This window comes from Symphodus melops (assembly GCF_947650265.1).
Source record: "Symphodus melops genome assembly, chromosome: 21".
NCBI classification, from domain to species: Eukaryota; Metazoa; Chordata; class Actinopteri; order Labriformes; family Labridae; genus Symphodus; species Symphodus melops.
The window spans coordinates 13870429-13898134 of record NC_136711.1 but is presented as its reverse complement, the minus strand read 5'-3'; the positions used below and the strand labels follow the sequence as shown (position 1 = coordinate 13898134).

Genomic DNA, 27706 nt, shown 5'->3' with positions numbered 1-27706 from the left:
GAGCACATGCAAGTGATTACACAGATGTGAGAAGGATTTAGAAAGTCGCTACACACACACACACACGCTTATATACACACACACACACACACACACACACACACACACACACACACACACACACACACACATACACTCATTCATACACAGACCTGTTTAGTTCAGTCTCTGAGGGAGAGAGGATTTGGTTCCTACCACTGAGCGGTAAACAAGACATTAGGTTACATCATTTTCTTCATCTAACATTCACAGGTACTCAAGTGAATAAGAACAATGACGCGGGTAGTTAAGGTGGCAAATTATTAAACAGATTCATGTTGTGAAATGGTGGCCAATGTCCAAAACAAATACAGGAAGATAACAGTCAACGTGACTTCTCATTTTTTTTAAAAAAAAAAACAACCCTGAATAATTGTGTACATTTTTGGACCAGAAACTGTAAAAAAAAAAAAAAAAGATCTTCGACCTACGATTATTCAACATGCAGACCACCTGTGTTTTACTCTGAGACTTGAAACCCACTCGTCTCTTTGAGCTATGTGGCAGTGAAGCAGCCCATGCCATCAGTGACGTGCTGACTCTCACAGGTACGTCCGCTCAAGCCTCCTCCCCGCCGCCCGCTCACGTGGATGGCCACCAAGTGAGCGAGAAGATGGAGACGGTCCTGTTCCAGCTGCGTCACGTGACCCGCGAGCGCGACGAGCTCCGTAAACGCCTCGCTCTCGCCTCACCCGGAACCACCTTCGATGACTGCAGGTACTGTCCTGATCGAGTGTTGTTGTTTTTTTAACCAAAAACAAACATTTACAGAAAGATACAGTGACGCCTTTTACACTAACAAATTGTGAATGCAGTTATTTAGCCATTTTCCAACAGCTAAAAGCTACAAAAAAAAAGTGAGCAAAGCTCTTATGTGAGATGAAACGGTTTAAAAAATGTCTGTACTCTGTAAAACAATGGGTGAGCATGCACATTTAATGATGCTGCTCTTGTGTTGTTCCCCAAAGCACACAGTTTTGGATGATTTTCATCGCCGTCTTGTTTCTCTCACCCTCCCATGTTTTGCCTCAAAAACTACAACTCCATGCATCCCACGCTGATTCGCCTTCTTTCCTCTCTGCCGAACAGACCGAACCTAAAAGCGGGTCATGACTACGAGCGTCTGAAGCTGCAGTGCATGAAGGCCATGACGGACCTGCAGTCCCTGCAGAACCAGCACAGCAGCACCCTGAAGAGGTGCGAGGAGGCAGTGAAGAAAGCTGACTTCTACCAGTGAGTGGAGAAGCCCGCTGCAGGGCTGGTTTTTTTTTTTTTTTGGGGTAAATTTTTTAACAGCCGGCACATCTCTGCTCTATGCATTTTCTCTCAGCCTGCAGGGTTTAACTTCTCTTCAGATCCTCCTCTGACATATTCACAGCAGATTGCATAGAACAGATTTTTATTTTTGTCAGACTTAAAGGGATGAAATCTTTTATAGCTGTCCTAGAAGTTGGCGATCTAAGCCCTGGAAAAAAAAATCAATGAAGATTAATTTAATTTCATTCTTTCAAAAAGTTTTTTTTTTTTTTTTTTTTATATTGTCGTTTTTAGCTGCTTATATCCTTGAGCCGCCTCTTCACACCGAAGGTTGAGAGCAGAGACTGAATTACTTATCTGATGCCCTTGTGGAGTTCACGCCAAAGGTTGCTCTGTAATCATCATCATCATGTGAACCCTTGTGTGTATGGCACGGCATCTGTGCCATGAGGATAAAGCCACCAACAGGGGCATTTGTCGTCCCATAGCCGGCCCATTTGTGTGATTTCATGATGCCATACTATCTCCAAGTGTAGGGGGCCCGACATCTGGCTCCAATGCAAACAGACGGAGGACGGATTACTGCCAATGTTTAAGCCTCTCCTTCTGCCGCCTGTTTGCACCACAGAGAAAGTCTTTAGTTTATTACGGCCCCCGTCCGCCTCTTCACTTCGTCAGTCACGCTAAACCCGTCCTCTGCGGACGGGAACTTCCATTGTGCTCAAATCAATAAGTCACTTAGCACGTAAGCTTACATTAACGGTCACTGATCACAGAGGATTGTATTGGTCCTCGCTGTCTGTCATGTTTGTTATCTTGGCAGTTAGACAGTGTTACGTAACCAGCTTTCCTTTCTGTAAATATTAGCGCAGCGCTAATGAGCGTCTTTGAAGTGGCATTAAGACATGAGGTGAGAAAGAAGACCCTTTTCGTAGTGAAATTCCACCACAGTAACAAATCTACACTCTTAAAGCCTAAAGACATTCATATTGATTTTGCAAAGGTGTAATATTGGAGTCTCACTTTGTGAATTCATGTTGCAGAAGGGCGAGGGAGCGCGGCACAGCGGGAGCTCCACACACACACACACACACACACACACACACACACACACGGCCCTGCTCTCTCTCATGCTGGCGCCGCTGATCCCCGTCACGTCGACTCACTTCGTCCCCCCCTTTGTTACCGCTCTTTAACATTTACATTGAAGGCAACGCGTTCGTAGCGTCCGAACAGTCCAAAGAGCTGTACTCAGTTTGACGATGCTTTCCACGGTTTCTCCTCTCTTCAGCACGCTGCAAAGCCGCCTGGCGAGCGAGCAGGCTCAGCTGAAAGAGGAGCTGGAGGCGGTGCGACAGGATAACATCCAGCTGGTCAGAGAGCACAACCACGTGAAGCAGGCCTGCGAGGAGCTGAGGAGGCTGCACGAGGACGACCAGAGGGAGCTGGCTGACATGAGGATGCTGCACCAACAGGTACCCGGAAAACCCCCACCGTCAGCCACACTGAGTCATGTTCAGAGCAGAATGCATCTTTATTCCTATTCCTATATCAAGTCTCAGCTTTTGCTCGGGGATAAAATCATGCGGAAGTTGATATTTGAGACGGAAGTCAATGTATCTTGTATCTATCTTTTCCCGACCGTCATTTCCAAGATAACATCAAGTCAGAGAAATGGGGTCAGACGAGCTCGTGCTCCTGGATCCGAACATTCCCGCAAACGTAACAAACGACTGACCCTGTCCCTCGGACGGTTTCTCCCTCTGACATGCAGTCAGAAGGTCGGATCATTAAACCTTTACTACACAACAGCGGGAGAGGACTGCCGTGTCTCTTTGATGGGAAGAGTAAATAGTTCCTGTCCTCGGAGCTCACGTTGTCATAAAGTAAACATCAGTCAAATTAGAAAACAAATGAGGCCGCTCAGACTCGACATGGTTTGATGGATAGTTGTTAGATGCAAGAGATGATCAACTTTTACTTCGTCCACAAAACACACACTGGTGAGGGGTTTAAAAAGTGCATAAGGTGGATTTTTTTTTTTGATTGCAGTTTTAAGAAGTATGAGGTTAAGTTGCAGTTTAATGTCATGTGATGAAATAACAGATTAAAACCAGACAAAAATGTTTAATGCTTTTACGTTTTTTTTGTGTGGGGGATGAAAGCCAAATCCTTTAGAGTGGCAAAAGAATAAGCTCTTCTTAATATGTATGCAATATGTTTAATGTTTCAGTCAAGGATTTGCTGAGCTGACGTGCTTGTGTAACTGTACCTACATGCTTTCATTTATTTGTTTGAGTCATGTTTGTGTTCTTTGACCAGATCAGACGATGGTTACTCCTTCAACAGTTCCTGTGAACAGAAAAAGGAGGTCGAGAGAAGTTTTATGCAGCTTCTATCAGCTATTTAAAGGACCACATAAAGTCCGATAACAAACAAACCACACCTGTGTCTTTATTCAAAGCAGACCAGCCGCTCCCCTGTCGTCTGATCTCAGATGTTGTCAGTTCAAAAGACGACCATCAAAAGTCTATAAATGAAGCGGAAAATTCAAAAGGGTTTGATGGAGCTGCACCAGAACAACCAGGTGTAAACATGCTGTCAGTGTTGTGTGTTTACAAACATAAAAAAAAGAGACACTTTCTGTTTAACTTACAAAAAAGAAAATCTACTTATCCATTGATTTAAAAAAAATAATGTGTCCTTTAATTGAATTCACCACAAATAGTTGGATGGATCAATCCCTTTGTCCTCCTCTGGCTCACTAAAGCACCACGAATGCTGTCACTTGCAGGTGATGAGGGAGGGCTCGCCCGACGTCCTCAACAAGCTGTACGACTCCGCCGTGGACAAGCTGGAAGCCATGAAGAGCGACTACGAGGTCCTGCGGAAGCGCTACAACGAGAACACGGCCGGCCACAACGCAGACCTGAGTCGTCTGGACCAGGCCGAGGAGGAGAACCACCGTCTGCAGCAACAGCTGGACATGCTGCTGAAGCAGAGAGACGCCGCCATCCACTATCAGCAGCAGTACTCGTCGTCTATAAGAAGGTAGGAGCGGGGAAACGTCACAGACGCGCAAGAGGGCTGCACAGGCCGATTCAGCAGCTGTCAAAAGTCATACAAACTCGGTTGATTTTAATGCCAAGGTCAGGTCTGCACAGTGCTTAAATCAGACTTAATCCAAAGCAGATGAAGCTTTGCAGACCGGCAGATGCTTCCTAAATTTAACTTTTCTTTTATAATGCTGAGATTGTAATCTTGGTCTCTTGCCTGTCTGTGTTTTTTATTTTAGGTTTTAACATTCTTTAGAAGAAGTAAGAGACGATTCTTCCACAAAGTGGACCAGATTTCTAAGCACAATAATAACTGTTATGTCCCCCCCCATCTTATCCAGGTTTGACAACACGCAGCAGGAGCTGTCCAAGGCCGCAGCCCAGAACAAGGAGCTGCAGCGGGAGATGGAGCGGCTGCAGTCGGAGGCGACGCGGCTGAAGACGCAGCAGCTCAAGGCGGTAAAAGACTCGGAGAAGTACAAGGAGGAGCGGGACTCTGTGATCAACGAGTACCGCCTGATCATGAGCGAGCGGGACCAGGTGATCAAAGAGGTGGACCGGCTGCAGACCGGGCTGGAGGTCGCAGAGGCCAAGCTGAAGAACACTTCCTCGGAGAGACAGGTGGCCAACGAAGAGCTGGAGGCTCTGAGACAGGTAACAGAACGGATGTCTAATAATTCAATCAGGATCATTACATCTTGGACTTACAAAGGTTAATTTTGTCCTGAGGTGTATAAAATATCTTTGCTCAAAATACATCAACCTGAGTCATTTTTTTGCTACTGTTGAAACATCATTCAGCTGGACAAAAAAATTGAGCTTTTAGGATCAAATCAAGGTGATCTGGCCAGCCAATAGAGAAACTCAAAAGAGACAACACAAATAAGCTGCTATGGGACAAAATGTATTTATTTTAATTCATTAAAAAAAAGATGAATTATCTTCAAAAAGGGAGAAAATAACAACAATAATATTTTAGTAATCACAACGTGAGACAAAGCAGAAGAAAACAGGCCAAAGAGCCAGGCAAAGGTAAGTGACAAGAAACATTAAAAATATCGTTGAAAATGAAGAGCTGAGACACGAATAATGACGACCATCTTCTTATTTTTAAATATGGCATCATCCACATGTTTTAAAGGAGCTGGCGTCCGCGCTCGTAGACCGAGATCGAGCCATCTGCGAGAAGAACGAGCTGCTGGAGAAATACTGCCACGAGGTGAAGGACAAGGCCGAGGCCAAGAAGGAGCTGAGCCAGGCCTGCAAGGACATCGAGACGGTACGCGAGGAGAGGGACGTGGCCCGCAAGGAGAGGACGGAGGCCATCATCCAGCGGGACCAGCTGCTGCGAGAGTATTACCAGGCCAGACAGGTAGCCAGACAGACGGGAGATTTATCATTACAAGTGGACGGATTGATTTGTTCTCCGGACAATAATCCTTTCATCCCCTCTCTCTTACCGTAGTAGTAAATGTTTTTTTTGTTGCTTGGGGGGGGGGGGGGGTCCACATTGATTTTGTTCTGAATCGTTTATATGATCCATCACACAGTTGTGATGGTCAGATTTAATCACAGTGAAAGTACGGAGATACCTGCATTAGTAGATTAGAAGCTTGCTGACTTTGCAGCAGGAAGAACAATTAAGCCAAACAATGGAACAGTGAAGTCTAAATCTGGGATAAATGGAGCTGTGAGCTTCATTACGACTCTCACCACACACACACACACACACACACACACACACACACACACACACACACACACACACACACACACACACACACACGTCTCCCTGTTGTGCAGTTATTTTGATCCAAAGAGACAAAGAACATGCGCTCTCTGTGAGATGCACTCTTATTACTCTCTATCTGACCCACTCCAAACCACACGACCTGATCCAGCCTACGACTGCTCCGCCTAAAGATACTGTTGCTCAAACATGACGGGCAGGAGGTTCTTATTGGTCTCGAGCGGTTTAGATTGGATGTTTTGTGGTCCAACACGATGGAACACATCATGTCTTACTTTGACCTTTCTTTTTCATTATTTCAGTTGCCTTTGGTTTGAAAATGATTTCAAAGTTAAGCGATGCATCACAGCCTTCATGTTAAGTTAGTTACCAGGAATGTGCCTGCATGTTTCTAATGGGGAAGTCTAAGAAGTTGCCAGATGGGTTTGTGCTATGGTTTGTGTATATAAAAATGACATGATAAAAAAAAAAACCCAACATAATCTCCATTCAACAAATGATTTCTGGTTTTCTTTGATTTAAGGTTGGACGAAGTTCAAAATGTGGTGGTTGTCAGTCTGAACACATGCACAAGTTGCATTCTTTCCATCATACAGCCAGTCATAATTTGTTAATGTTTTATTCATATGCAAATACAGCGACACAGATCAGGTACTAAGGCTTGTGCATTTCAGGATGAAATATGCTCGGGGAAAAAAATGTGTCAGAATGCTCCATAAACGGTTAAATTAGAAGTTCTGACCTTCCATCAAACCTTGTTGCTCACATTCTTTTTTTTTTTTTTTTTTTCTTTTTTTTTTTTTTCTCCCCAGAAACAAGATTCGGCCACTCTGGACATGGAGCGAGCCAACAAAGAGATCGACATGCTGAGGAAGCAGTACGAAGCCATCTCTCAGGAGCTGAAGGAGGCCCTGCAGGAGGCCGAGGTGGCCAAGTGTCGCCGGGACTGGGCCTTCCAGGAGAGGGACAAGATAGTGGCAGAGCGGGAGAGCATACGGTGAGGATGCTTGGTGTTATGTGGAAAATATGCTACACTTGAAGAAAAAAAAGAAAAGAGGAATGCATGTACGTAAGTGCAGAAACACTGGGGCAAGAACAGTTTGTTTACATCTCGCGCGCATCTGACAGCACGTTATGTGACAACCTGAGGAGAGAGCGGGACAGAGCTGTGAGCGATCTGGCAGATGCTCTGAGGAATCTGGATGACATGAGGAAGCAGAAGAACGACGCTGTGCGAGAACTCAAAGAACTGAAGTGAGTCATTCTTCCAAACTTTCTCTTTCTTGCCAGACATTTGACATTTTCAGCACTTCTTTTCAGATTCAAAACTTGGACCTCTGTCTCAAAGTTTGATCCCAGAATGTTGAAGTCATGCCAGAGCTTTGGTGCCACCTAGTGGACGATTTTAGTCATTGACTGAGCAAAAATTCTCATCACTTCTTAAAGTGTTTTTTTTTTTTTTTTTGTTTGTTTTTTTTTCGAGCCACACTTTAGCTTTGTTTTGTCCTGCAGAGAGAAGATGGAGGACCAGTTAGAAAAGGAGGCCAGGTTTCGTCAGCTGATGGCTCACAGCTCTCACGATTCAGCCATCGACACAGACTCAATGGAGTGGGAGACGGAAGTTGTGGAAATTGAAACGCACAGAGTAAGAAGCATGCTGACTTTTATTTAAAATGAATGTTTGACAGAAAGTTTAAGTTGCGATTTTAGTGGAACAAAATGTGTGATTTCAGGACATGGACTTGAAAGCACTTGGGTTTGACATCGCTGAAGGTGTAAATGATCCGTATTTACCAGGAGACTGTGGCATATTTGTCAGTAAGGTGGATAAAGGAAGTATTGCTGAGGGAAGATTAAGGTATGTTAATCACTCTTCTTCCACCTTCATCAGTAAAAGACATTTTGTAAGAATATCCAGTCCTTCACCTGTCTTCCCCTCTGCAGGGTTAACGATTGGTTGTTGAAAATAAATGACGTGGACCTGACCAATAAGGACAGGAAGCAGGTGATCAAAGCGGTGCTGAGCGGCGAGGGAGTGATCAACATGGTGGTCCGCAGGAGGAAGTCACTGGGAGGACGAGTCATCACTCCCGTGCAGATAAACCTGAGCGGACACAAAGGTCAACTCCAACTAAGAAACAAGCTTAATGGTTCAAACACTGACGTTAACAGGCAGAATTTTCATATAGTAAATCATGCCATGTTACTACAAACACAATGAATGCACTGCTTATAGTCTTGTAAATACCTGGATTATATGTTTTCTGATTTTTCCCTCTCAGACTGTGGCATCGGGTTGGAGGGCGGAGTCTTTGTTGCCTCTTTGGCTCCAGGAAGTCCAGCTGCCAGAGACTGTGCTCTCACTGTGGGGGACAGACTGTTAGCTGTGAGTACGCTGCACGTGAAGTTAAAACAAACCTTCATCTGAGAGATTTAAAAAAAAAAAAAAAAAAGTCCGGAAATTGGTTTGGTTGCTGGAGAGGTGCCAGTCCACTGTCTGAGCACTGCCGAGGTGCCCCTGAGCAAGGCACCAAACCCCAAAAGTACTCTGGAGTGCTCGCTGTGGGCAGCCCACTCTGAGACCTCTCCATTACTGCATGTCACTCCTGTTTGTGCATGAGTGTGTGTTCATGTTTATTAGACAGTGTAAACCGAATTTCCCCTCGTGGGATTGATATCAGATTGACATACAAGTATAAATAATAATTTATCGTCGCTCTTTGTTTTTGTTTTTTTATTTCCATTTGTGTGAATTTCTCCCGTTTGTCTTGTCTCGATGATTGCTGGTCTTGTTTGTTTGCTGAATTGCTTCATGTGCTGGATAAATACAGATTCTTTTTTATCATGATTCTGTTAAATCAACGTAGCATGTTGCCAATTTAAAGAGAAAGTGATCAGAGAAAGAAGTGTGTCTCTACTGCCCTCTACTGACCAAAAGCCTAACGTGTTAAAACAAGTGAAACAAGAGTTTAATTTAAAAAGACTGTACTTAGCTTAATGAAAGGTACAAGAAAGGGATTGATTGGACTCATTCCTCCTACAATGGAAATAAACTACTTTGTTTGTGTATAACCATTGATCTGAAAAAATTGACAAAAGAACAAAATAATCATGGAGGACGCCTTTTTTTAAACCTCATCCGTCTCTTTGTTTTCTTATACTGCTCTGTACAGACTAAAAGTTCACCCATAATCACAAGTATTACCTTGTGAACTTTGAACATGTTTTTGCCAGCTTTATCAAATAAATGTTTAATTTTTTCTGAGTATTCTCTCAGAGGAAAGCTCTGTGTGGGTGACTGTTGCATGCTTTGTGTTTTTGTCCACTACAGATCAATGGAATCGCCCTCGATAACAAGTCGCTCTCTGAATGTGAGTCTCTGCTGAGGAACAGCCAGGACTCTCTCAGCGTCTCCCTCATGAAGGTGAAGTTCTTAGACCCACACATACATTAAAAAAAAAATCCGCTCATCTCGAACCAAGAGCGATTAAAAATAGACTCAACCAAAGATAAATAACTGCTAATAATGTGGAAATGAAAAGGCAAAACTTTATTCCAACCCTAAAAAAAGAAGTATTGTTTTTCTTTCCTTCCTCTGCAGTTCCTGCCTCAGAGCTGCTCTGGCCAAAGTTTAGTCGAAAGTTTGAGGGACTCAGAGAAGATCTCTCGTCACCAGCCCTGTGAGATCCACTCCAGGACCTGCAGGAACTCCAAGCACAACTGCTCCAAACAAACGGAGAGCTGCAGCTGTGACGTGGGCGGCAGGGGGGATGATTCATGTAAAGACATGGCGAGCCCTCTGGAAAGCAGCAGCAGCAGCGGCGGCGGCTCTCACTGCCACAACAAACCTTTTTCCAACAGTTCTGTACACTCCCGCTCCCTCTCCTCCTCCCACAGCCCCTCCGAGCCCCACCCGGACTTCTGCTACATGCGGCAGGAGCTCCACCATCGCCCCTTTACCTTCACCCCTGTGCTCTCCAGCTGCAGCTCCCCTCAGGCCCCCGTGGAGCGCGGTCATAGTCCCCCGGTGAAGCCAAGCGGAGGCACCTGGCCCAAAGTCTTAGCAGGAGCGCAGATTCCCGACTGCGCGCAGCTCTCCATCTACAAAAAGGTCAAACAGAGGAAGTCCATCTTTGATGTGACCGCCTTCAGGAGACCCGAGGTGACCCCAAAACTAGACTACATGTCTCTGTCTCAGATGCCAAAACACTCGCCACAGAGTTCAGTATCGGAATCTGGCCAGGCTCCTCCCACCCTGCCGACCAGGAGCGACTCCTTCAGGTTCAAACACCGGCAGCAGAACAGCTCCGCGTCCGACTCCACCATCACCACCGGAACTCCTCCGGCCTCACCGGCTCAAGTGAAGAGCCCACAGGGGGAAGGAGAGGTCGGGAGCCAGTTTTATTTCACCCACGCCCCTCCAGCCGAGGCGAAGAAACCCGCTCAGGTGGAGGGGGGTAGACACAGAGCAGGGGAGCCGACGAAGAGGCGGTACCGGCCGAAATCGGCACCGGCACTTCGGCGAAACGTGACTCCGTTACACATCCCTGTTCCCATGCAGGTAACTGAGAGCCTGTTCTTAGTAGATCTCTTGTAGATGTTTTTCTCAGCGTCCTAAGTGTTTTTTTTTTTTTTCAGGTTCAGAGTTTCTCCAACGATGAGCACTCCCCAGAGCCAATGGACTTGTTGCGCTTCTCTCCTTTGCGAACTAATCGGTACAGCATGAACTTTGCACCTCCCAGCTACAACAGCATCGCAGGACGTGAGTCATCCTAAAAACTGTAACTTCTCTGATTGTTGTCTTTCATTACTGTTAATGCAATAATAGAGTGTGTGTGTATATATATATATATATATATATATATATATATATATATATATATATATATATATATATATATATAGTGTATAATGTTGGTATTGTCTTGTAGTATTATGAAGTTTTGGTCTCATTTCATTTGTTTGAAGAAATCTTCCGATCACTCGGCTCCACATAGGATGTGATGTCACATTTCTGATGCAGGACACAGATTTATTTATTTCAGTTTTACCTAATAAAACTCAATCAGGGGTGAGTGTAGACTGTCATGTGTACGAGCCCTGGTTTGGTCTCTTTATTTTGTAATGAAGTTTCAAACACACGAAAAAAAACTTTGAATTTCTCAAGATGGTAAAAGAGTTTTTCTCATGGTTGACTTGACGCGTCTGCTCAGTCAAAGCTGAACCAAATGTTCTCGGCTGGAGATCAGAACAAGGGGACGCGCGTTCTTTAATTTGTCTGTTGTTTGTTCTTCAGTCAGAATGACGGCAAAACTGAGTCAGAACTAGATAACAGTCCTGTACGTTCATTTCTTTTCACTGTTTAGTCTGATGTGATCATTGATCAAGCTGTGTGTGTTTGTTCAGACCCAGCACAGCGAGGTTTGGCCCCGTGTCCGGCTGTGACGGCTGTGATGAGGAACCCGGTCTACACCGCCTGGAGCCACGAGATCCAGAACAACAACAACTGCCCTCCGGCTCCCGACTCAGGGCTCCACCAGCAAGCGCACGCCAGGTGTCAACATCTGAATCTTCTTCTTCTTTTTTTTTTTTTTTTTTTTTTTTCTTTTTTTTTGATGAAACTAAAAGGCCCTTTTCACTGCAGAGATTGTGATCTTGTCAGCACAGATTTTACTCCTGACATCAACCATGTCGTCTTTCTAATCAACGATCCTGGTTAGACGTGAACCATGTGACTTTGAGCAGGCATGTTCAACGCCTACCATCTGAAAATGTAGCAGTTATTGATCATTTATCTTAAGCCCGTCGTGCCCGCCGTGTTGAATGATGAGATGTCTGCCTGAGACCTAAAAAAAAGTTGAAAAGCAGCAGTAGTTCTTATATTTTGATGTATAGATCTCGCAAAGAAAAGAGTCCATCTCAATTTATGTAAGATCTTTTTTTTTTTTTTTTTAAATGTTGCTGCAAAATGAAAACCCTAATTTTTTTAAGTTAGTGGCAGCCTCTTGCTCATGATGCTCGATCTTCTTTAAGCTTTTTTTAGTGCTATATAAATATACACAATGATCCCTGTTTCCAATAATTGTTACTCAAGAAGTCCATCAGTGCTGAATTTATCTATTTAACATCCATTTCATGAACTCTGTGATGGAGCAGCGACTCTTCAAAGTAATGTTAATGCCTCATCAAACAGATGGCCTGTATCAAATGATATCTCTCTCTGCTTTGAATAATTAACTGCCCGGGACTCACTCAGGCCTTTTTCTCCACTTTTAGCCCCCAGCATCAAGGTCGCCACAGTCTGGATTTAAGCCACAAGCGCACTAGAGACTCGGCTGAGACGAGCTGCAGCCAACCACCACACAGCACCAACTCGCTGCCCTCTAGTGCCAGACTGGGTACGTACAGAGTCCCAGTTGAGGTTGCATCTAGCAAGCTTTTCAAATAAGAGGATGTTGACTCCCTTGTTTCTCCTGTAAAAGATTCAGTTCCTCCAAATTACAACTTTATTCTCGTTACTTTTAGTACTGCTGCATGTGAAAGAATTCGACAAAGTTGATGTGTAACATACTTGGGGAAACCCTGACTCTGCATGGCTTAATTTCCAAAGAAGCAAGTGCGAATGTTTTTTTTTTTTTTTTTTACATTTTGAAAGCAATTTCATAGACCGCCTCTGTTTGTTTTTAGGATCGTCTAGTACTTTACAGTTTCGGGCAGAGCGCATTAAGATCCCTCCAGCTCGTTATTCTCGCTCCACGGGATCTGACAGAGGTACAGCTTCGTTTGGCAGCTCCACTTTCACATCCCCACCGTTAGAGCAGCAAAACACCAAGTCTGGATTCACACCTTTCCCCCCTCTTGGCACTCCCTCCAGGGTCCCTCTCACATTCAGAGTGTAGCAGCCCGACGCCTCCGATGTCCCCCATCAACCTGGACACATCATCTTTCACCAGCAGCCAATCGCAGAGCTCCATCTCCACCCAGCCCAGGATATCAGTCAGCCCCGCTCCAGTTGGCGACAGGCGGAAGGATGGGTAGGCCCGGAACGGCGTCCGTGTCATTAGGCTGTCATCATTCAGCAGAACATGACATGTTTTCCACCATTCGTCTGTACTTCTGTCTGCTTCATTGTGATTAAGTGTCTTTGAAGCAGTAAACAAAGCTGTGAGGCTCCATCTCGTATCATTAGACCACAGAGTCCCCATCGATCATTGTATTCCAATCACTTTCTTTCTGCTGCCGTGCATTTTAACCCGCGATCTTTCCTCTCACACATCTGGTGATCATTTTCTCTCTTCCTCTTTCATTTCTTCCTTTTCTCAGATGCGTCTCTTACAACTCTCCTTCTGTCAGACTTCCACTGGCAGTAAAGCCACAGTTCCTCTCTTTAAGATGCCTGAGGTTTGTCCTGTGCTGCTTTTGAAGCATGTGCAGTAATCACAGTCTGCAAGTCTGTCAGAGCATGTAGCTCAAGATCCACAGTGCAGACAGAAATGCTGTGTTCTAGCCCTGTGTGTAATCAGTCTGAGTGTAACTCATTGACTTTGTTTTAACAAAGTGTGTGTGTGTGATAGCAATCTGTACATGGCTTATTTAAAACCACACCCAAAAGATACAAACAATGCAATGCATAAGTCAACGATCATTAATAATCTGTGATCATGTGACATCTATGTGTCCCTTTCAGCCACCATCTTTTCTCTGCTTGTTATTTATTCAGAATGATGTTTAATTTTGAATGTGTGCATGACTGACTGCAAATCCCAAATGCACTTTCCACACCCATCCCGCATCTATTTTTGAGACTCTTTCTCATCACAAAGACATGCCAGGCCTTTTCTATTTAAAAGAAAATCTTCCCAGAGAATCAGCGTACAGAGAGAGAGAGAGAGAGAGAGATCCACTGTGCAGAAACATCCCGATACAACTGGAGTTGGATGTCATCAAACTTTCCAGCAGTCTTTAGGATTTCTCACATCTGTACAAATGTTTCTCTTTGTTTTTTTCTCCCCTCCCCTGAAGGCCGTATTTAGAGGAGCCACGCAATGTGACCGTTCAGAAAGGAGCAGAACCTCTGGGGATCTCCATCGTGAGCGGTGAGAATGGCGGGGTGTTTGTGTCCAAAGTGACGGCTGGCAGCATCGCTCACCAGGCTCGTTTAGAATACGGAGACCAGCTCCTCGAGGTAGAGCGGCTAACGCACTCTATCTAAAAGATCTATCTGTGTTTCGTGTTTTTTATTTATTTTATTTAATGAATCACCCGTTTCCAGTTTAACGGAATCAACCTACGCAATGCCACTGAGCAGCAGGCCCGGCTGGTGATTGGGCAGCAGTGTGACACAGTCACTATTCTGGCTCAGTACAATCCTCACATGTTCCAGCTGGGAAACAACTCACGATCAGGGTAAGAATAAAAAAAAAGGAAGGAACAACAGAATCATGATGAATAACGCAGCATTTGGACTATCAAACAAACGCCTCTTTTCTTTCGAGCCTGTCCACACAGCACCAGTGATTCTCCTGAGCTTTACACGTTAGCCTTGAAATTAAAGGAAACAAAACATATGGAGGCATCTCCGCTTTAGATCTTCCATAATTTTTGTCCCAATTTATCAAACTTTTTTGTTTTTTTTCCCCCACATGGCTCACAACTATGAAAACATCGAATGGAGCACAAGCAGAATATCTTAGAAAATGACAATAATGACGTAATTAATAAAAGACAAATTCCCCCACACGTAGCTTAAATCTTTCAGTCATTTAGAAAAAAAGGTTCTGACTTTGTTTTTATTGTCAATAGTTCTCGTATGGAGTCCATCAGCAACCATCCGATTTTCCATGGTAGTGGAGCCACGACCCCGGACAATCAGGCGGATACACTGAGCGAGCAGGACGAGGGAACCATGACGCCGCCATCAAAACAGACGACTCCCGCTACCAGCCCTCAAAACTCCTTCAGGTGCAAAGTCCTCTCATCATAGATTCTTTAGTTTGAGTGTAGAGCAGCGTTCGTCCAGTTTGATGTCTCGGGAAAGCGACGAAAATAGTACGTAAGAAACCTAAATCTTCTGAGAGGCCTTTGGTGCAGTTCAGTCGGAGGGACCTGTATTTATTCAAAGTTAACGTTTTTGTTTTTTTCTCTCCAGACTACCAGGTTCAGGTTCACATCGCGCTGCAGATCATCGCCTGGTGAGGCTGAAGAGGATCCAGACGGAGCTGGGAGTTCAGATCTGTGGAGGAAACCTTCACGGCATCTTTGTGGAGAGTTTGGATGACGACAGCCCCGCGAAGGATCCCGACGGCCTCGTACCCGGTGACATGATACTGGAGGTACCCGTCACTTAATATTTAAAAGACCCGGGACATCACAGTCTTTAGTTGATATCGCTCAAAGCTCCGTTTCAGTCCAGTGTGGATATAACTAAAGTTTATTCCTGCATCGCTGGGCTCTCTTGACTGAAAACGATGAGTCATTCTTAATTTGCGGCTGAGCTCAGTGTCCTTCTGTCCCTTGTAACTGAAGGTTTCTTTTTCTTTCAACCAGTACAATGGTGTCAGCATGAAGAACAAATCTAAAGAAGAAGCTTACCTGGAAATGTTGAAGCCAGCAGAAACAATCACCTTCAAGGTCCAGAACTGTGTCAACAGCCTCCCTGCCGTCAAAGACACACACGGAGATGGATTTTACATAAGGTACCATTGATCTCACAATCCAAACTGTTCAATACAACGACAGAAGCTGAACACGCAAACGTCCTCAGTTTATTATTAAAAAACTTTCTGGTCTTTTTGTGAAGTTGTCCCTGGATCGGTTATGAGTTTGTTCAGAGATAAGGGCATTCTTCATGACGGCGTTATTGTTCATCCCTTTTCTCCTCAGAGCACTTTACGAGCGTGTGGCGGAGGCCGAGCAGGAGCTGGGCTTTAACAAAGACGACATTCTTTATGTAGAAGATACGCTACCAAACGGAAACTTTGGCTTCTGGATGGCCTGGCAACTGGACGAGAACGCACAGAAACTGGGGAAAGGGCAGATTCCAAGTAAATACATGTGAGTCCATTTTATTAGTTAGCTTTACTTTTATAGATGAAGCATATATGTTTCTGTGTTCATGTGCTCTTATATCTCCTCCAGGATGGACCAGGAGTTCTACAGGCGACACAGCTCGGCCGATATAAAAGACGACAACGGCACCGGGAAGACTCTGTCGGCAGCTGCACGCAGGTCTTTCTTCCGCCGACGGTTGAAGCACAAACGCAACGGATCTAAAGATGGGAAGGACCTGATGGCTCTGGATGCCATCAGCACGGACTCCTTACCCATCACTGAGGGTGAGACGTCATCTACTGAGGGAGGAGTTTCTCAACCAGTCAATGTTTGAGTGCATCACAGGTTCATGGATGGCATACCGAGCCATCTGAAGCTGCCCAAATAAATTTGTTTTATTTCAAACATGTGACGATATAAAAACAAAATCATAATAATGGAAGGTGGGGGGGGGGAATATATATATATACATATATATATGTATATATATGTGTTTTTTTTGTTATGAAATATAAAAAAACTTACAAAATATTTGAGCAGTTTAACATTTCTGAAAAGGATTAGTAAGGAGTATAAATTAGAGTATCACATATTAAAGAATAAAGTGTAGAAAGTTTCATTTTATTAAATCAGTCAGCCAAAGGTAGATTAAGAAGCAAAAACTTAAAATTATGAGAAGATTTAAGGTTACCCATTTATAAATGCACGCAGCTACAGTTAACAAATCCTATTTCAGTATTCAGGACCTCTTCAATAACCAAAGTATTTAGCTTTTTAAAGGGGCGCCGGTAGCCTAGCGGTTATGACGCGCACCCCATGTGTGGACGCCGTGGGGCCTCGTCATTGCCACCAGAGGTTTGAGTCCAACCTCGACCCTTTGCTGCGCGTCTTCCCTACCCCACTCTCTAATCCCAGCACTTCCTGTCTCTCTTCAGCTGAAAAATAGAACTTTCAAAAAGCCGACTAAGTACCCTGACCTATATTCTAAGGTGCAGAAAAAAACAATGAGAAGTAAGTTAAAAAACCGGTGGCACACTGAAAATGACTCTCCTGTAGCCTCCTCAGGTTTATTTTACATTGATTGATTGACTATTGATTCTAAAAGGTAAGGTATTTAATATTATTCTGGATTTTAATGTAGTTAAAAAAAAAAGAAAAGAATTAAAGCAGTATAGAAATCGATGTCCTCATAAATAACATGAAGCTAAAAAAAGAACCACGGCTGAAATATGAATCTTTTTTACATCACGTCACTATTTAAATAATCTCCCTCCGACCTCTGTGTCTAACTATAAGCTCATTGAACTCAGTTTCAGAAATACAGCTCCTGAATGCTAATGTACAGCATAATGGATTACCTTCATATGAATGGTGGTCTGGCAGCTCCCAGCTATAAAGTAGAGCTGTGCTATAAAAAGCCCGCTGGCTCCACACAACTTTTCCCAGGACACATAAACTCATAACTGTGGTTATTAAACAGCCGCTGCATGTCTATGCCGAGTTGAATATTTGAATATTCTTTGTATCTTGTGCTCAGACGGAGTGAGCCTGATGTACCAGCGGGTTCAGAGGGTGGAGTGTTCGTCCCCCAGACCAGTGCTGGTTCTGGGTCCGTTAGTGGAGGCCAGTAAGGACATGCTGGTGAAGGAGGCTCCCGACAAGTTCTGCCGCTGTCTGCCTGGTGAGCTCACACAAACGCACCAACATGAAGCTTTTGTATCCTACATGTCCTTCAGCTTTGAATCGATGATGTCATCGTGACGAGAGGAGTTGAAATAAAACACTTGCATGACATTTAAGGAACCTTTTTGGAGGGAAATTTAAAGTGAATCAAAGTCTTTATTTTCTTTATAAAATCCAGAGATCATGAAGGCGTCCCAGCAGGCCATAGAGCGAGGAGTGAAGGACTGTGTGTTCATCGACTACAAACGCAGGAGCGGCCATTTCGATGTGACGACTGTTGCGTCAATCAAAGAGATCACAGAGAAGGTAAAATGCTCCGACTGTTGATGACACTTCTTTCTACATGTTAGTTCCAAGTCTGTGCTGGGACTTCAAAAACAAACAAAATCAATCTGGCTCAAGGACAGGTTCTTGTTTTTTATACTTGCTTTTGTTTAAACCAACCACCTGTTCTCAAACAATTCATTTGAAAATTTCAAATCTGGTCCGGGGAGGTATTTTTTAAAACCATTCAATTTCAGTGAATTCAGTGTAAGTAACTACTATTTGCTCTCTCTGATGCTCGTTTACAAGGGAGCGTGAAACTTGTTGATCCCACCCAAGAAGGCTCACCTTTCAATCAATCAAATCAGTAAAAAACAAAAAAAACACCTGATTGACCATGTCTGCATTTACATGCAATAATCGTCTATTATTGCAAATGATATGAAGCATTAGGGCTGATCTGCCAATAGGGACAAAAAATACAAACATTTGGAGTACTAATCAACTCTTTTGGAATCTCCTTGAAGATTTTAGAGGCCTGAGCTCAGAGAAAGTAATCGACGGTTGAGCTTTCCTTTTTTTTTTTTTTTTGCAACATTCTGCTTTGATCCATCGTCCATGTCTCATTTTCTCTCGTAGGACAGTCACTGTTTACTTGACATTGCCCCTCATGCCATCGAACGTCTCCACAGCGTTCACATCTACCCAATCGTCATCTTCATTCGCTACAAAAACGCCAAGCAGATAAAGTGAGTAATCCCATGCATTTTTTTTTTTTAAAGGTTTTGTGTTGTTTTTGTTTGTTTGGCCTGAAACCCTGTGGTGAATGTCGAGTGCGCTCTGTATTAGGGTGCAGCTTCTGTTTAAACTCCAGTTCAGGGGAAGATGCTTCAGGAAATCAGTCATCCAATGTTTGTAGTTCTGGAGGCTGTTTATGAGACTGTTTAAAAAAAAAAAAAGGAATCATACAGAAGTTTAGACCCAGAGTTATCTGTACATATCAAAGACTTCTCTGAGCAGCACATTATCTAGACCGTTACTTGTAGAAGAACACAGTGTAGAGTTAAATTAGAAAATGTGTTGTTTTTTTTGGTGGGGGATTGGGGGGGCTTTTTGCCTTTTTATTGGATAGGAAAGCTGAAGAGAGACGGGAAACGTTGGGAGGAGAGAGGAAGGGAGGACATGCAACAAATGGCCAAGGCCGGATTCAACCCACAGCAGCTGTGACGAGGACTACAGCCTCTCTGTACATGGAACACGAGACAAAACCGCCTGGCTATTTGCACTCCCGAAAATGTGGTTTTAACTACAAATAAAATAAAATACTTAATATTTAAAAACTTATAAAACGGATACACCCAACACAATCCAGAAGTCTGGCTCTGTAGGGAATCACAAAGGTCTTTTTACTGGAGAAAAATCCACATAAACAAATGCAATGAAACACGGATATAAACCGGTTTACAACACATCATGGAACAGACGCATTCTGTCATTGAGCTTTTGAACAACACGTTTGATTTGACACCGTTATTGTATCTGTTTCTACCTGTAGATTGTTTGTCAGTGTGAGGAATCAAATCTCAAACATCCTGAGGGTTAAAACAATGACTCCCACCTCTCTCCCACAGGGGATTAATCTAAACGGAGTGAGGGGAGGGCGGATGACGAACGATTAAATTAACTGCAGAAGAAGAAAAAGACAGGAGGAGCTGTGAACTACAAATCTCGAGCAATATTGAGTTTGGAAGATGAATTAGATTAAAAAAAAAAAAAACCCTGAAGTTCTATTCTAGTGCCAGATTGTTTTAAAATGACAGTACATTTAAATACAAGTCAAAACAGCTGTGCTTCAAGTATTCTACATCAAATATATTAATATAATATTATATTAATATATAAAGGAGTGCAAAGAATGAGTGCCCAATGAAACAGTACATAGAAGTACGTGTAGGTTAAAACAGTATCATGACATTAACATGGTGTAGGCTGATGTCAGTTGGTATGATTACACGTGATATGAAACATGGTGTGAGTGATTTGTAGTATGACCCATCAACAAGTTCCACATGAAAGAGAAAGTTCATCTTTGTTGGGACCAAACTTCCATTAATAACACACGTGAATCACTCGTTTGATTTCCTTTCCATGGAGACGCTCGCTCAGGAAACGGACATGTGCAGAAGTCTTTCTGCTTCTATAATCATATTAATTCCACACACACACACACACACACACACACACACACACACACACACACACACACACACACACAGAGTAAACTAATTGATCTTTTTGATTAGATCACAGTGTGATGAGTTCACAAACAGCCGCCCGCTCTCGTCCACCACCTGCTCTGGTTTGTGATGAGATGATGTCATATTTCAAAGGTCCCTCTGCTTTTCCCCATTCGTAATCTCACGGCAAGATTAAATGAGCTGAACTCTCAACGTGGTACTTTGTGCGCACGCACACAAATAAAGACACACTCAGGTCTGGCAGGAATGGGCTTTCTCAGCCACACACACACACACACACACACACACACACACACACACACACACACACACACACACGACCATAAATCTATGGATTGGTGCAGCAGGAAAACATGGCGGAGATTGAATCCTGCTAAGCCTCGGCTGTCATCAGCTGAGTGCCAGCTGTCCAAGGAGAGCTCACTGTGGCTCCGCTTTGTGGCGTGGGCGGTGACCCCACCCGCCGCAGCAGCACACACGCGCACACACACACGCACACGCACACGCACACGCACACACACACACAAACTTCCCACTGCCCGCCTGCTGCAGCTCAGGCTCTTTCATGGTTTTGATCCGGCGGAAGGCTTCAGCAGGCCGACGTGTTGACTGAGTGCCAGGGGGAGGAAGCAGTTTGATTCTGGGTGAGGTCAGAGGCTCCCAGTGGAGGAAGACTAAAAGTCACATGACTGAAGTCTTAGGCAGATATGGAGCGAACCATCCGGCTGGAGACTAGATGTAGGATGAATACCAGATCCTTATCATCCTGTTTGAATGAAAGTCTTCCTTTAATAAAGAGTGTTGTTGTTCGTTTGTTAAGATCATTGTGACAGTATAATGAGCAGCATGTCTCTGAGTCTACAGGAGATGTGCTTCAAAAGAAGTCATGTCTCTAGGGGCGGGTTTCACCAATAATAAAACTTCCATTCTTAAATTGTTCTTCTCGTACTTAAAATATAAAAAACTGCAATATTTCATAATATTTAAGCTGTCAATGGAAAATTTGATTGAACTTTTGAAGTTATTGCAGCACAAATGATACGATCAATCAGGTCAGTATAAGTCTGTTGACATTATAGACGGGCCAAGCTCATTTGAAGTTTCACTTAGACTTCTTAAGATTGTTTTGTCATGTCTTTGTGGAATTCAAGACCATGTAAAAGAGAGAAAGAACCGCTTTAAAGCAGTACAACAACTGAGAAGTCAAGTAAATGACGCAGCCTGACTCCTTCTGAGCCCTGATGCTGTGCCTTGTTATGGGTCTGTGTGTGTTTGAGCATGATCCTGTTGTAAGTATGCTAACATGTGCTGGTGTCGTCTCTGCAGAGAGCAGAAGGATCCTCTGTACCTGCGGGATAAACTCTCTCAGAAACATTCCAAGGAGCAGTACGAGGCGGCTCAGAAAGTGGAGCAGGAGTACAGCCGCTTCTTCACAGGTCGGTGGAAAACAACAACTCTGTCTCTGTGATGTGCTGAAGAGAGAGACGTCTACAGTCCTTTGCTTATTTACCCCCCCCCCCCCCCCGATTCGGGGCCGCCCGAATCGAATGTGACCTGTGGCTCAACCTTTATAAAAAAAAAACAAAAAAAAAACATATTTGACAGGTACATTCAGAGCTGTTAATCCATGCAGATGTATGAAAACTGTGTCATACTAATCCACAAAGCAGGACCTCTTTATGTTGCTACATGTCGTCAATGGAATAGTTTAATGTTACACTTATGATCTTAGGCATTTTAAAATACACATTAATGAATCGACATCTTATTAAAGTAAGTGTCAGCAGCTGATATCGTTCAATCTTTAAAAAAAACAAAGCAGCAAAAGTCAGTGATCATAAACGTAGCCACTGTGAGTCTCCACCAGCTTCAGAGGTCGTCTGAGGTTTTCGGAACACGTCACAGATTCGAGTTAAAGTTTCTGTATCTGGAGCAGCAGCCAGCCCGAGACAGCCGACCGTCGGGCTGATTAATGAGTCTATAAAAGGAGACGATTTATGAGGAGGTGCTCTTGAAATGAACACATAACACGGCAAATCTTCTCCTTCTGTCCCACACGAGCCCGGATGAGGAGAACAGTGATTATACAGCTAACTGTTATTAACAGTTGTGAGTATGTGGTAGTTAACAGTATCATGAAACCACAGATGAACTTTCATCTCAGAGTCTAGGACTAAATCTTTAGGCTCCACGATCTTGCTTATTAAAAAATTAATCAGTGAAACAAATTGGCTACTTATGACCAAATAATAGTAAATAGTTATTTAAGTGTCGCCCACTTGGATGACTAAAGCTTCCTCTATTCAATTAAAAAAAGCTTTATTTGTCGAGGGGGGAAATTATTTATAATGATATATTATAATGATATTTTGATAATGAAAAGATTTTGTTTAAGAAGACACTGCACTATAGATATTTCACACTTCCCATGTAAATCTCCCCGCCTTCCTTCTGTGTGTTGCAGGCGTCGTCCAAGGCGGCAGCGTCTCCTACATTTGCACTCAGATCATGACCATCGTGGAGCAGGAGCAGAGCAAAGTTCTGTGGATTCCAGACGGAGCAGCATAGAAAAAAAATCTCTCACCTCACTCACATCTCACCTCGCATCACACGTCTCTCCGAAACCTCGCAAAGGAAGCGATTGTTTATTTTGGGAAACGCAGAGAAACGGTACATCTAACAGACATCGACGGATAACGCCAATGCTTTCTCACATTTAGAAATATTCAGCACTGATGAAGAGGATCATGAAATGATCCCACTAAAACAGTCATGTCCTGTGCAGATAGATTTGTTTACACTAGTATTTAATACTTGAAGGTTTTTCTAGTATGTCGTAGCACTCCTTTCATCCCGCTCTGTCCTGTGAACACGTCAGACCACATGAAGGCTGCATCAATGTTATATGAAGACTTTATTCATGAAGTGGATCACCTCTTTATATTTAAACATATTTCCTGCCATTTAATTTATCTAATCAATAAAAGATGTTGCTTATAAAACTTTGATATCCACATGTAGCTCTGTAGTTAACTGGTAGGATAATATTTCAGATAATGGTCTTATTTATAGAGGAACAATTGGGGCAAATATTCTTCCTCTTCACATGTTATAGTTTTCTGTTCTATCTTGACCTCAGCCCTCGGTACAGTGATGGTGCCAATAACAACTCTCCATTTCTGGATGCATTGACACTAAAAGTTCAAGTCTAATCATACAGTAGGTATGTTTGTTTGTCCCAGGTTTGTGTGTTCTACAATTTTGCCAAAACATGTTCCTTTTTGGCTTTTTAAGAAGGGATATTTTATTTCTTGTTCATGGCTCACTAAACATACACAGGCACATCTGCTGTAGAGCACATTGTCAACATTTCATGTCGAAGTTTGGATGAAATACTTTGAGGCAGGTTTTCTCCTAATGAAGGTTAATGTTTCTATAAAATATTAAAAACAAAACTGTTATTGTAATACGAAGTGTCTGTCTTTCATTGAGAAACATTTGTTTAACTGTCCTTATACTATGAACTTATTTTTTGGGAGAGGATTCACAAATCTCCTTATTAGCTGGCAAAAGATAATGTCACAAAGCTGGACCAAAGGAACAATACACCTTCAGTCCACTAGGGGGAGTAAACCACCAGTGTGGATGAGATCTCATCACTTTTCATACCACTATCAAAGCTGCCTACATATTGTGAAAAATAGTCTATTAATCGACTTTATTAATGATTATTTCTTGCCAATGTATGTTATAATGTCACTGTTTAATGCTTACTATGATTTAATTTAATGGTGGTGCTGTAATGAAAAAAAATGTTGATCATTTGAACGCATTGTTTCAATTTTTTTTTTTTTGCAAAACATCTTAAATGTTAACATCAATAACATAAAAATTCAAACTTTTTTTAAACCCACCTTAAGTCAGGTATTCATCAAAAAACTGAAACAAGTGAGAGATAAAAAATAAAACGTTAAAATAAAAAAATGTCGATTAAAAAAAACGTGTTTGAAGTGTTTATTCTCAGAAATTGAACATCATCTTTTGTAAAACTGAAAGTGTCTCCACATAACTCAGAGCTTCAAAGTAAGATGGTAGTAACCACAAGTTACAACCATGAAAAATTGATGAAGCGGTCACTATAAATAACCAGACATCCAGATAGGCATCGACGTCTGCCACTGATGGCTCCTCCCCCGCCACCTGTAAATCTGCGATGCCATCTCCCGACAAATGGATGCAACGAGCGGTCAACGGATCCTGGAGAGACGCGAGAACTAAATCCTGTGCTGTCTGACTGCACGAACCGATACTTGATTTATTATTTTGTATTTTTTTTCAAACAACGTCTCTTCAAAAAGGATGTCGAGAAAGCGCGACCTTTAACTGCGAGGAGAGCATTCAACAGTGCGGAGCTGTTGAAAACTGCGCCGCTGAACAAGGTGGAGCAGCGTGAGAAGCAATCGTCTGCTGAGGACGACATATTTCTTCAATGTGAACATATCTCTCTATAGTTTGATCCTTTATGGAAATATTGAGTTTTTAGCAGTTTTCTTGAATTGTGATTTTTTTTTACGCACTGGATGAAAGGATGGTGCGCAATTCCAGCCCTGTACGCGCATCGTGAGGCGCACGACTGATATTTCAATTTGTGTGAAAGTTTTTTTTTTTTTTTTTAAATTTCCAAAACAAACCGTGTTTCTACTGTGGACTCAACTTTTACATCCTCGGCTGGCATAGCCAGAGAAGCGGGAGGTGGCAGACTCGAACATGGCCGAGCCGCGGGGGCATCAGGGGGCGCTGGTTGGAGGTCCCAAAAGCGTCTGAATCCCCGTTGAGTTGTTTGTTTTTGTTTGTTTGAGAAGGAGGAGGAGGAGGAGGAGGAGGAGGGGAAGGGGGTGGTGGCCTGACAGGTGAGCACAATGCCGAAAAACCGGGAGAAATTCACCCCGGATCCGTCCATCCACATATCCAAGATGAACGTGATCATCCCCTTCTCGCCAGATGTGCCCTGTGACAGTAACGGGCAGCGGATGTGGTGGGCATTCCTCGCCTCTTCCATGGTCACTTTCTTCGGGGGTCTCTTCATCATCCTGCTGTGGAGAACTCTCAAATACCTGTGGACTGTGTGCTGCCACTGTAACGCCAAGAAGAAGGTACGTGCGCCTGTTTTCATGAAGCACAGCAGACAACCACACCTCAGAGGATGACTTATTTATCAGTGGGGTTTTGTATGACAGCCAGCGCGTGACTTCAGTGTGTCCAGTTTGATTTATGAAATAGGTTCGTAATTAAATCTGTCCGCAAAGAGAACGTTGAATAATTAACCTCCAGCTTAACTGCATATAGAGAAACAGAGAAATACCGTTAAACCGGGATGATGCACCTTGACACCATGTTTGTGCAGACTTTGAGTTGGAAGAACAGCTGACACTTGTTGGATGGAAATCTCCTGTTATCCATCAGGTAGATCTGTAAGTGTTGAAACAACAGTCAGGTTGCAACAATTATTCATTTAGTTTGAGCTAATTGAGTGTATTGCCTTTCTGATAGTATTACCCACCCATTTTTTGCGTGCATAAAATGCATTGCAGCACTATGCTTTTAGAAAGTACACATTTCTTAAATGAACATACTGTACACTTGTGTTTTGAGAAACTTTAATCCTGTCATTGGTAACAGTCCTTCACCTCCCTGTGGATATTTGCATTGGAGCTACTTTTTGTTGAAGAACTGGTTGCAATGAAAACAGTCCACAGCTGAAGCTCAGTTTTATATTTTATTGAGGGTATTAATAAGAGTGCTGCTAACTGTCTCCTGTGTTCACTACTTTCAGTTATGCCTGTTTGATTTTAGGACAAACACCAGAAGTTTCACATATTTTCCAGCTACATCTGATTAAATTTAATTGAATAAACGTTGCAAAAATTGCAACCAATACCAGCATGTGTATCAGTGTATCAGTAGTCTACCATCAAGTCAGGTACCATTACTGATTAAGTACCAGTCCACGATAGCTATCGCTACATGTTGAATGGATAATCACTGCCATTTATTTGGCTGGAGGAAACAGTCCTTCTTGAAAAATGCCCAAGCTTCAGCAGAAATGATGGAGAATTGAGGAGTTTTCAATTTTTAATTTAACATATAAAAACTCTTCCCCTCGTTACCTGTACTTAATCTTTCGCAAGAGTATAAACGGAAGAATATTTGTTCATTGAAACCCTTCATGATTCTAGATTAACTTTATTTACTCACAAGTTGAGAAATTTGTCCTGGGTGGGTCTTTAACCGTGCTGCAGACATAACAGATACAGCAATCAACAACATCACTCACATCATTCAATCAAATGTGCCGCACCATTTGGTTGACATAACACTTTTTGTTGCTCAGGACACGCCCAGCACATCAGCTGCTGCTTCACAGATGATTGTCTTACCACTTTGGTGTCTCTGTAGTCTAGAGGTTCGATGTATGCCACAGTCTATTATCCCCAAATAACGAGCAAAGTATGCTTTCCAATTATAGTTCGGATAACATCTACCCGAGGCTGGCTAAAGTCCTGAAAAAGAAAACAGATCCAGGCTCTATTTAATACATACTTTTTCATCTTCAGTCTTTAGCTTTAGGATCATAATGGATCAGCTGATATGGGCCAAGGATGGAGCAATTTTACTTTTTAATGTGTATTCATCTCTCAGATAGACTGGAGGAAGGGGAGAAATGGCAAAGGCTGTGTGCAGGGTGGGGCTGACCTTTTGAAAGGAGACGTCTGCAACATTTGTATGCCTTGGATGAAGCTGGTTATAATTAGGGCTGCAACTAACATCCCACCATCAATCACTACTGTCTCTAATTAATCTGCGGATATATTTATGTTTATTTTGTGTATTGCTTGGACTTTAACATGTCTAAAAAATGCAGGTAAATGAGCACCTAAACAAAAAAAAAACAACATTATTTTTCTGCAGAGAGTTTCTGTTCTGGTTGTGATATTCAAAAAGAATCCCTCTGTTTGCATCCAGGTTATATTTATAGATGCAAAAAAAAAGGCAACAGAAATAAATCTGTGAAAGATCAGGACAAGGTTTTTCCTCTCCTTTGGAGTCCGCAGGCGAACACCGTGCATGTGTGAATACAAGAGAGCAGTTGGATGGTGTGTTTTTCTTCACATTCCTGCCAAGTGAATCCTGCAAGCTCCACCAACCTGTTGAGTTACTCAGTGGGAGTCAGTTAGAGTTGGGTCATCCTTTCACTTTCTATCTCTCCCTCTCTGCCGTCTTTTGCGCTCCTGGCATTCATTCCAAACTCCTGCCCCGTCTTCTTCTTTTTCTTCTTATTCTCGCCCTTT

General features: G+C 43.0%; 2 protein-coding genes across 5 annotated transcripts in view; both read left to right on the top strand.

Annotated features, from left to right (window-relative positions):
* Positions 1 to 23824, top strand: part of LOC306842322 (disks large homolog 5-like) — a 29793-nt gene extending 5969 nt beyond the window's left edge. Inside the window, exons 3-33 of the mRNA XM_079372498.1 lie at positions 588 to 756; positions 1129 to 1272; positions 2588 to 2771; positions 4091 to 4347; positions 4694 to 5006; positions 5494 to 5724; positions 6915 to 7099; positions 7231 to 7356; positions 7615 to 7747; positions 7836 to 7960; positions 8047 to 8222; positions 8385 to 8488; positions 9434 to 9526; positions 9704 to 10663; positions 10741 to 10864; positions 11509 to 11656; positions 12379 to 12500; positions 12790 to 12873; positions 12977 to 13136; positions 14125 to 14287; positions 14375 to 14508; positions 14905 to 15063; positions 15251 to 15434; positions 15649 to 15797; positions 15985 to 16155; positions 16240 to 16436; positions 17690 to 17833; positions 18014 to 18141; positions 18739 to 18848; positions 21684 to 21793; positions 22822 to 23824. Coding sequence (XP_079228624.1) covers positions 588 to 756; positions 1129 to 1272; positions 2588 to 2771; positions 4091 to 4347; positions 4694 to 5006; positions 5494 to 5724; positions 6915 to 7099; positions 7231 to 7356; positions 7615 to 7747; positions 7836 to 7960; positions 8047 to 8222; positions 8385 to 8488; positions 9434 to 9526; positions 9704 to 10663; positions 10741 to 10864; positions 11509 to 11656; positions 12379 to 12500; positions 12790 to 12873; positions 12977 to 13136; positions 14125 to 14287; positions 14375 to 14508; positions 14905 to 15063; positions 15251 to 15434; positions 15649 to 15797; positions 15985 to 16155; positions 16240 to 16436; positions 17690 to 17833; positions 18014 to 18141; positions 18739 to 18848; positions 21684 to 21793; positions 22822 to 22925 — 5591 coding nt within the window. The 3' untranslated portion in view covers positions 22926 to 23824. The remainder of the gene's footprint in view (positions 1 to 587; positions 757 to 1128; positions 1273 to 2587; positions 2772 to 4090; positions 4348 to 4693; positions 5007 to 5493; positions 5725 to 6914; positions 7100 to 7230; positions 7357 to 7614; positions 7748 to 7835; positions 7961 to 8046; positions 8223 to 8384; positions 8489 to 9433; positions 9527 to 9703; positions 10664 to 10740; positions 10865 to 11508; positions 11657 to 12378; positions 12501 to 12789; positions 12874 to 12976; positions 13137 to 14124; positions 14288 to 14374; positions 14509 to 14904; positions 15064 to 15250; positions 15435 to 15648; positions 15798 to 15984; positions 16156 to 16239; positions 16437 to 17689; positions 17834 to 18013; positions 18142 to 18738; positions 18849 to 21683; positions 21794 to 22821) is intronic.
* Positions 23825 to 24515: 691 nt separating this feature from the next.
* LOC306842307 (calcium-activated potassium channel subunit alpha-1a-like) overlaps positions 24516 to 27706 on the top strand; it is an 82633-nt gene continuing 79442 nt past the window's right edge. For all 4 annotated transcript variants that reach the window (XM_079372477.1, XM_079372476.1, XM_079372475.1 and 1 more), the window contains exon 1: positions 24516 to 25510. In XM_079372477.1, coding sequence (XP_079228603.1) covers positions 25277 to 25510 — 234 coding nt within the window. In that variant the 5' untranslated portion in view covers positions 24516 to 25276. The remainder of the gene's footprint in view (positions 25511 to 27706) is intronic.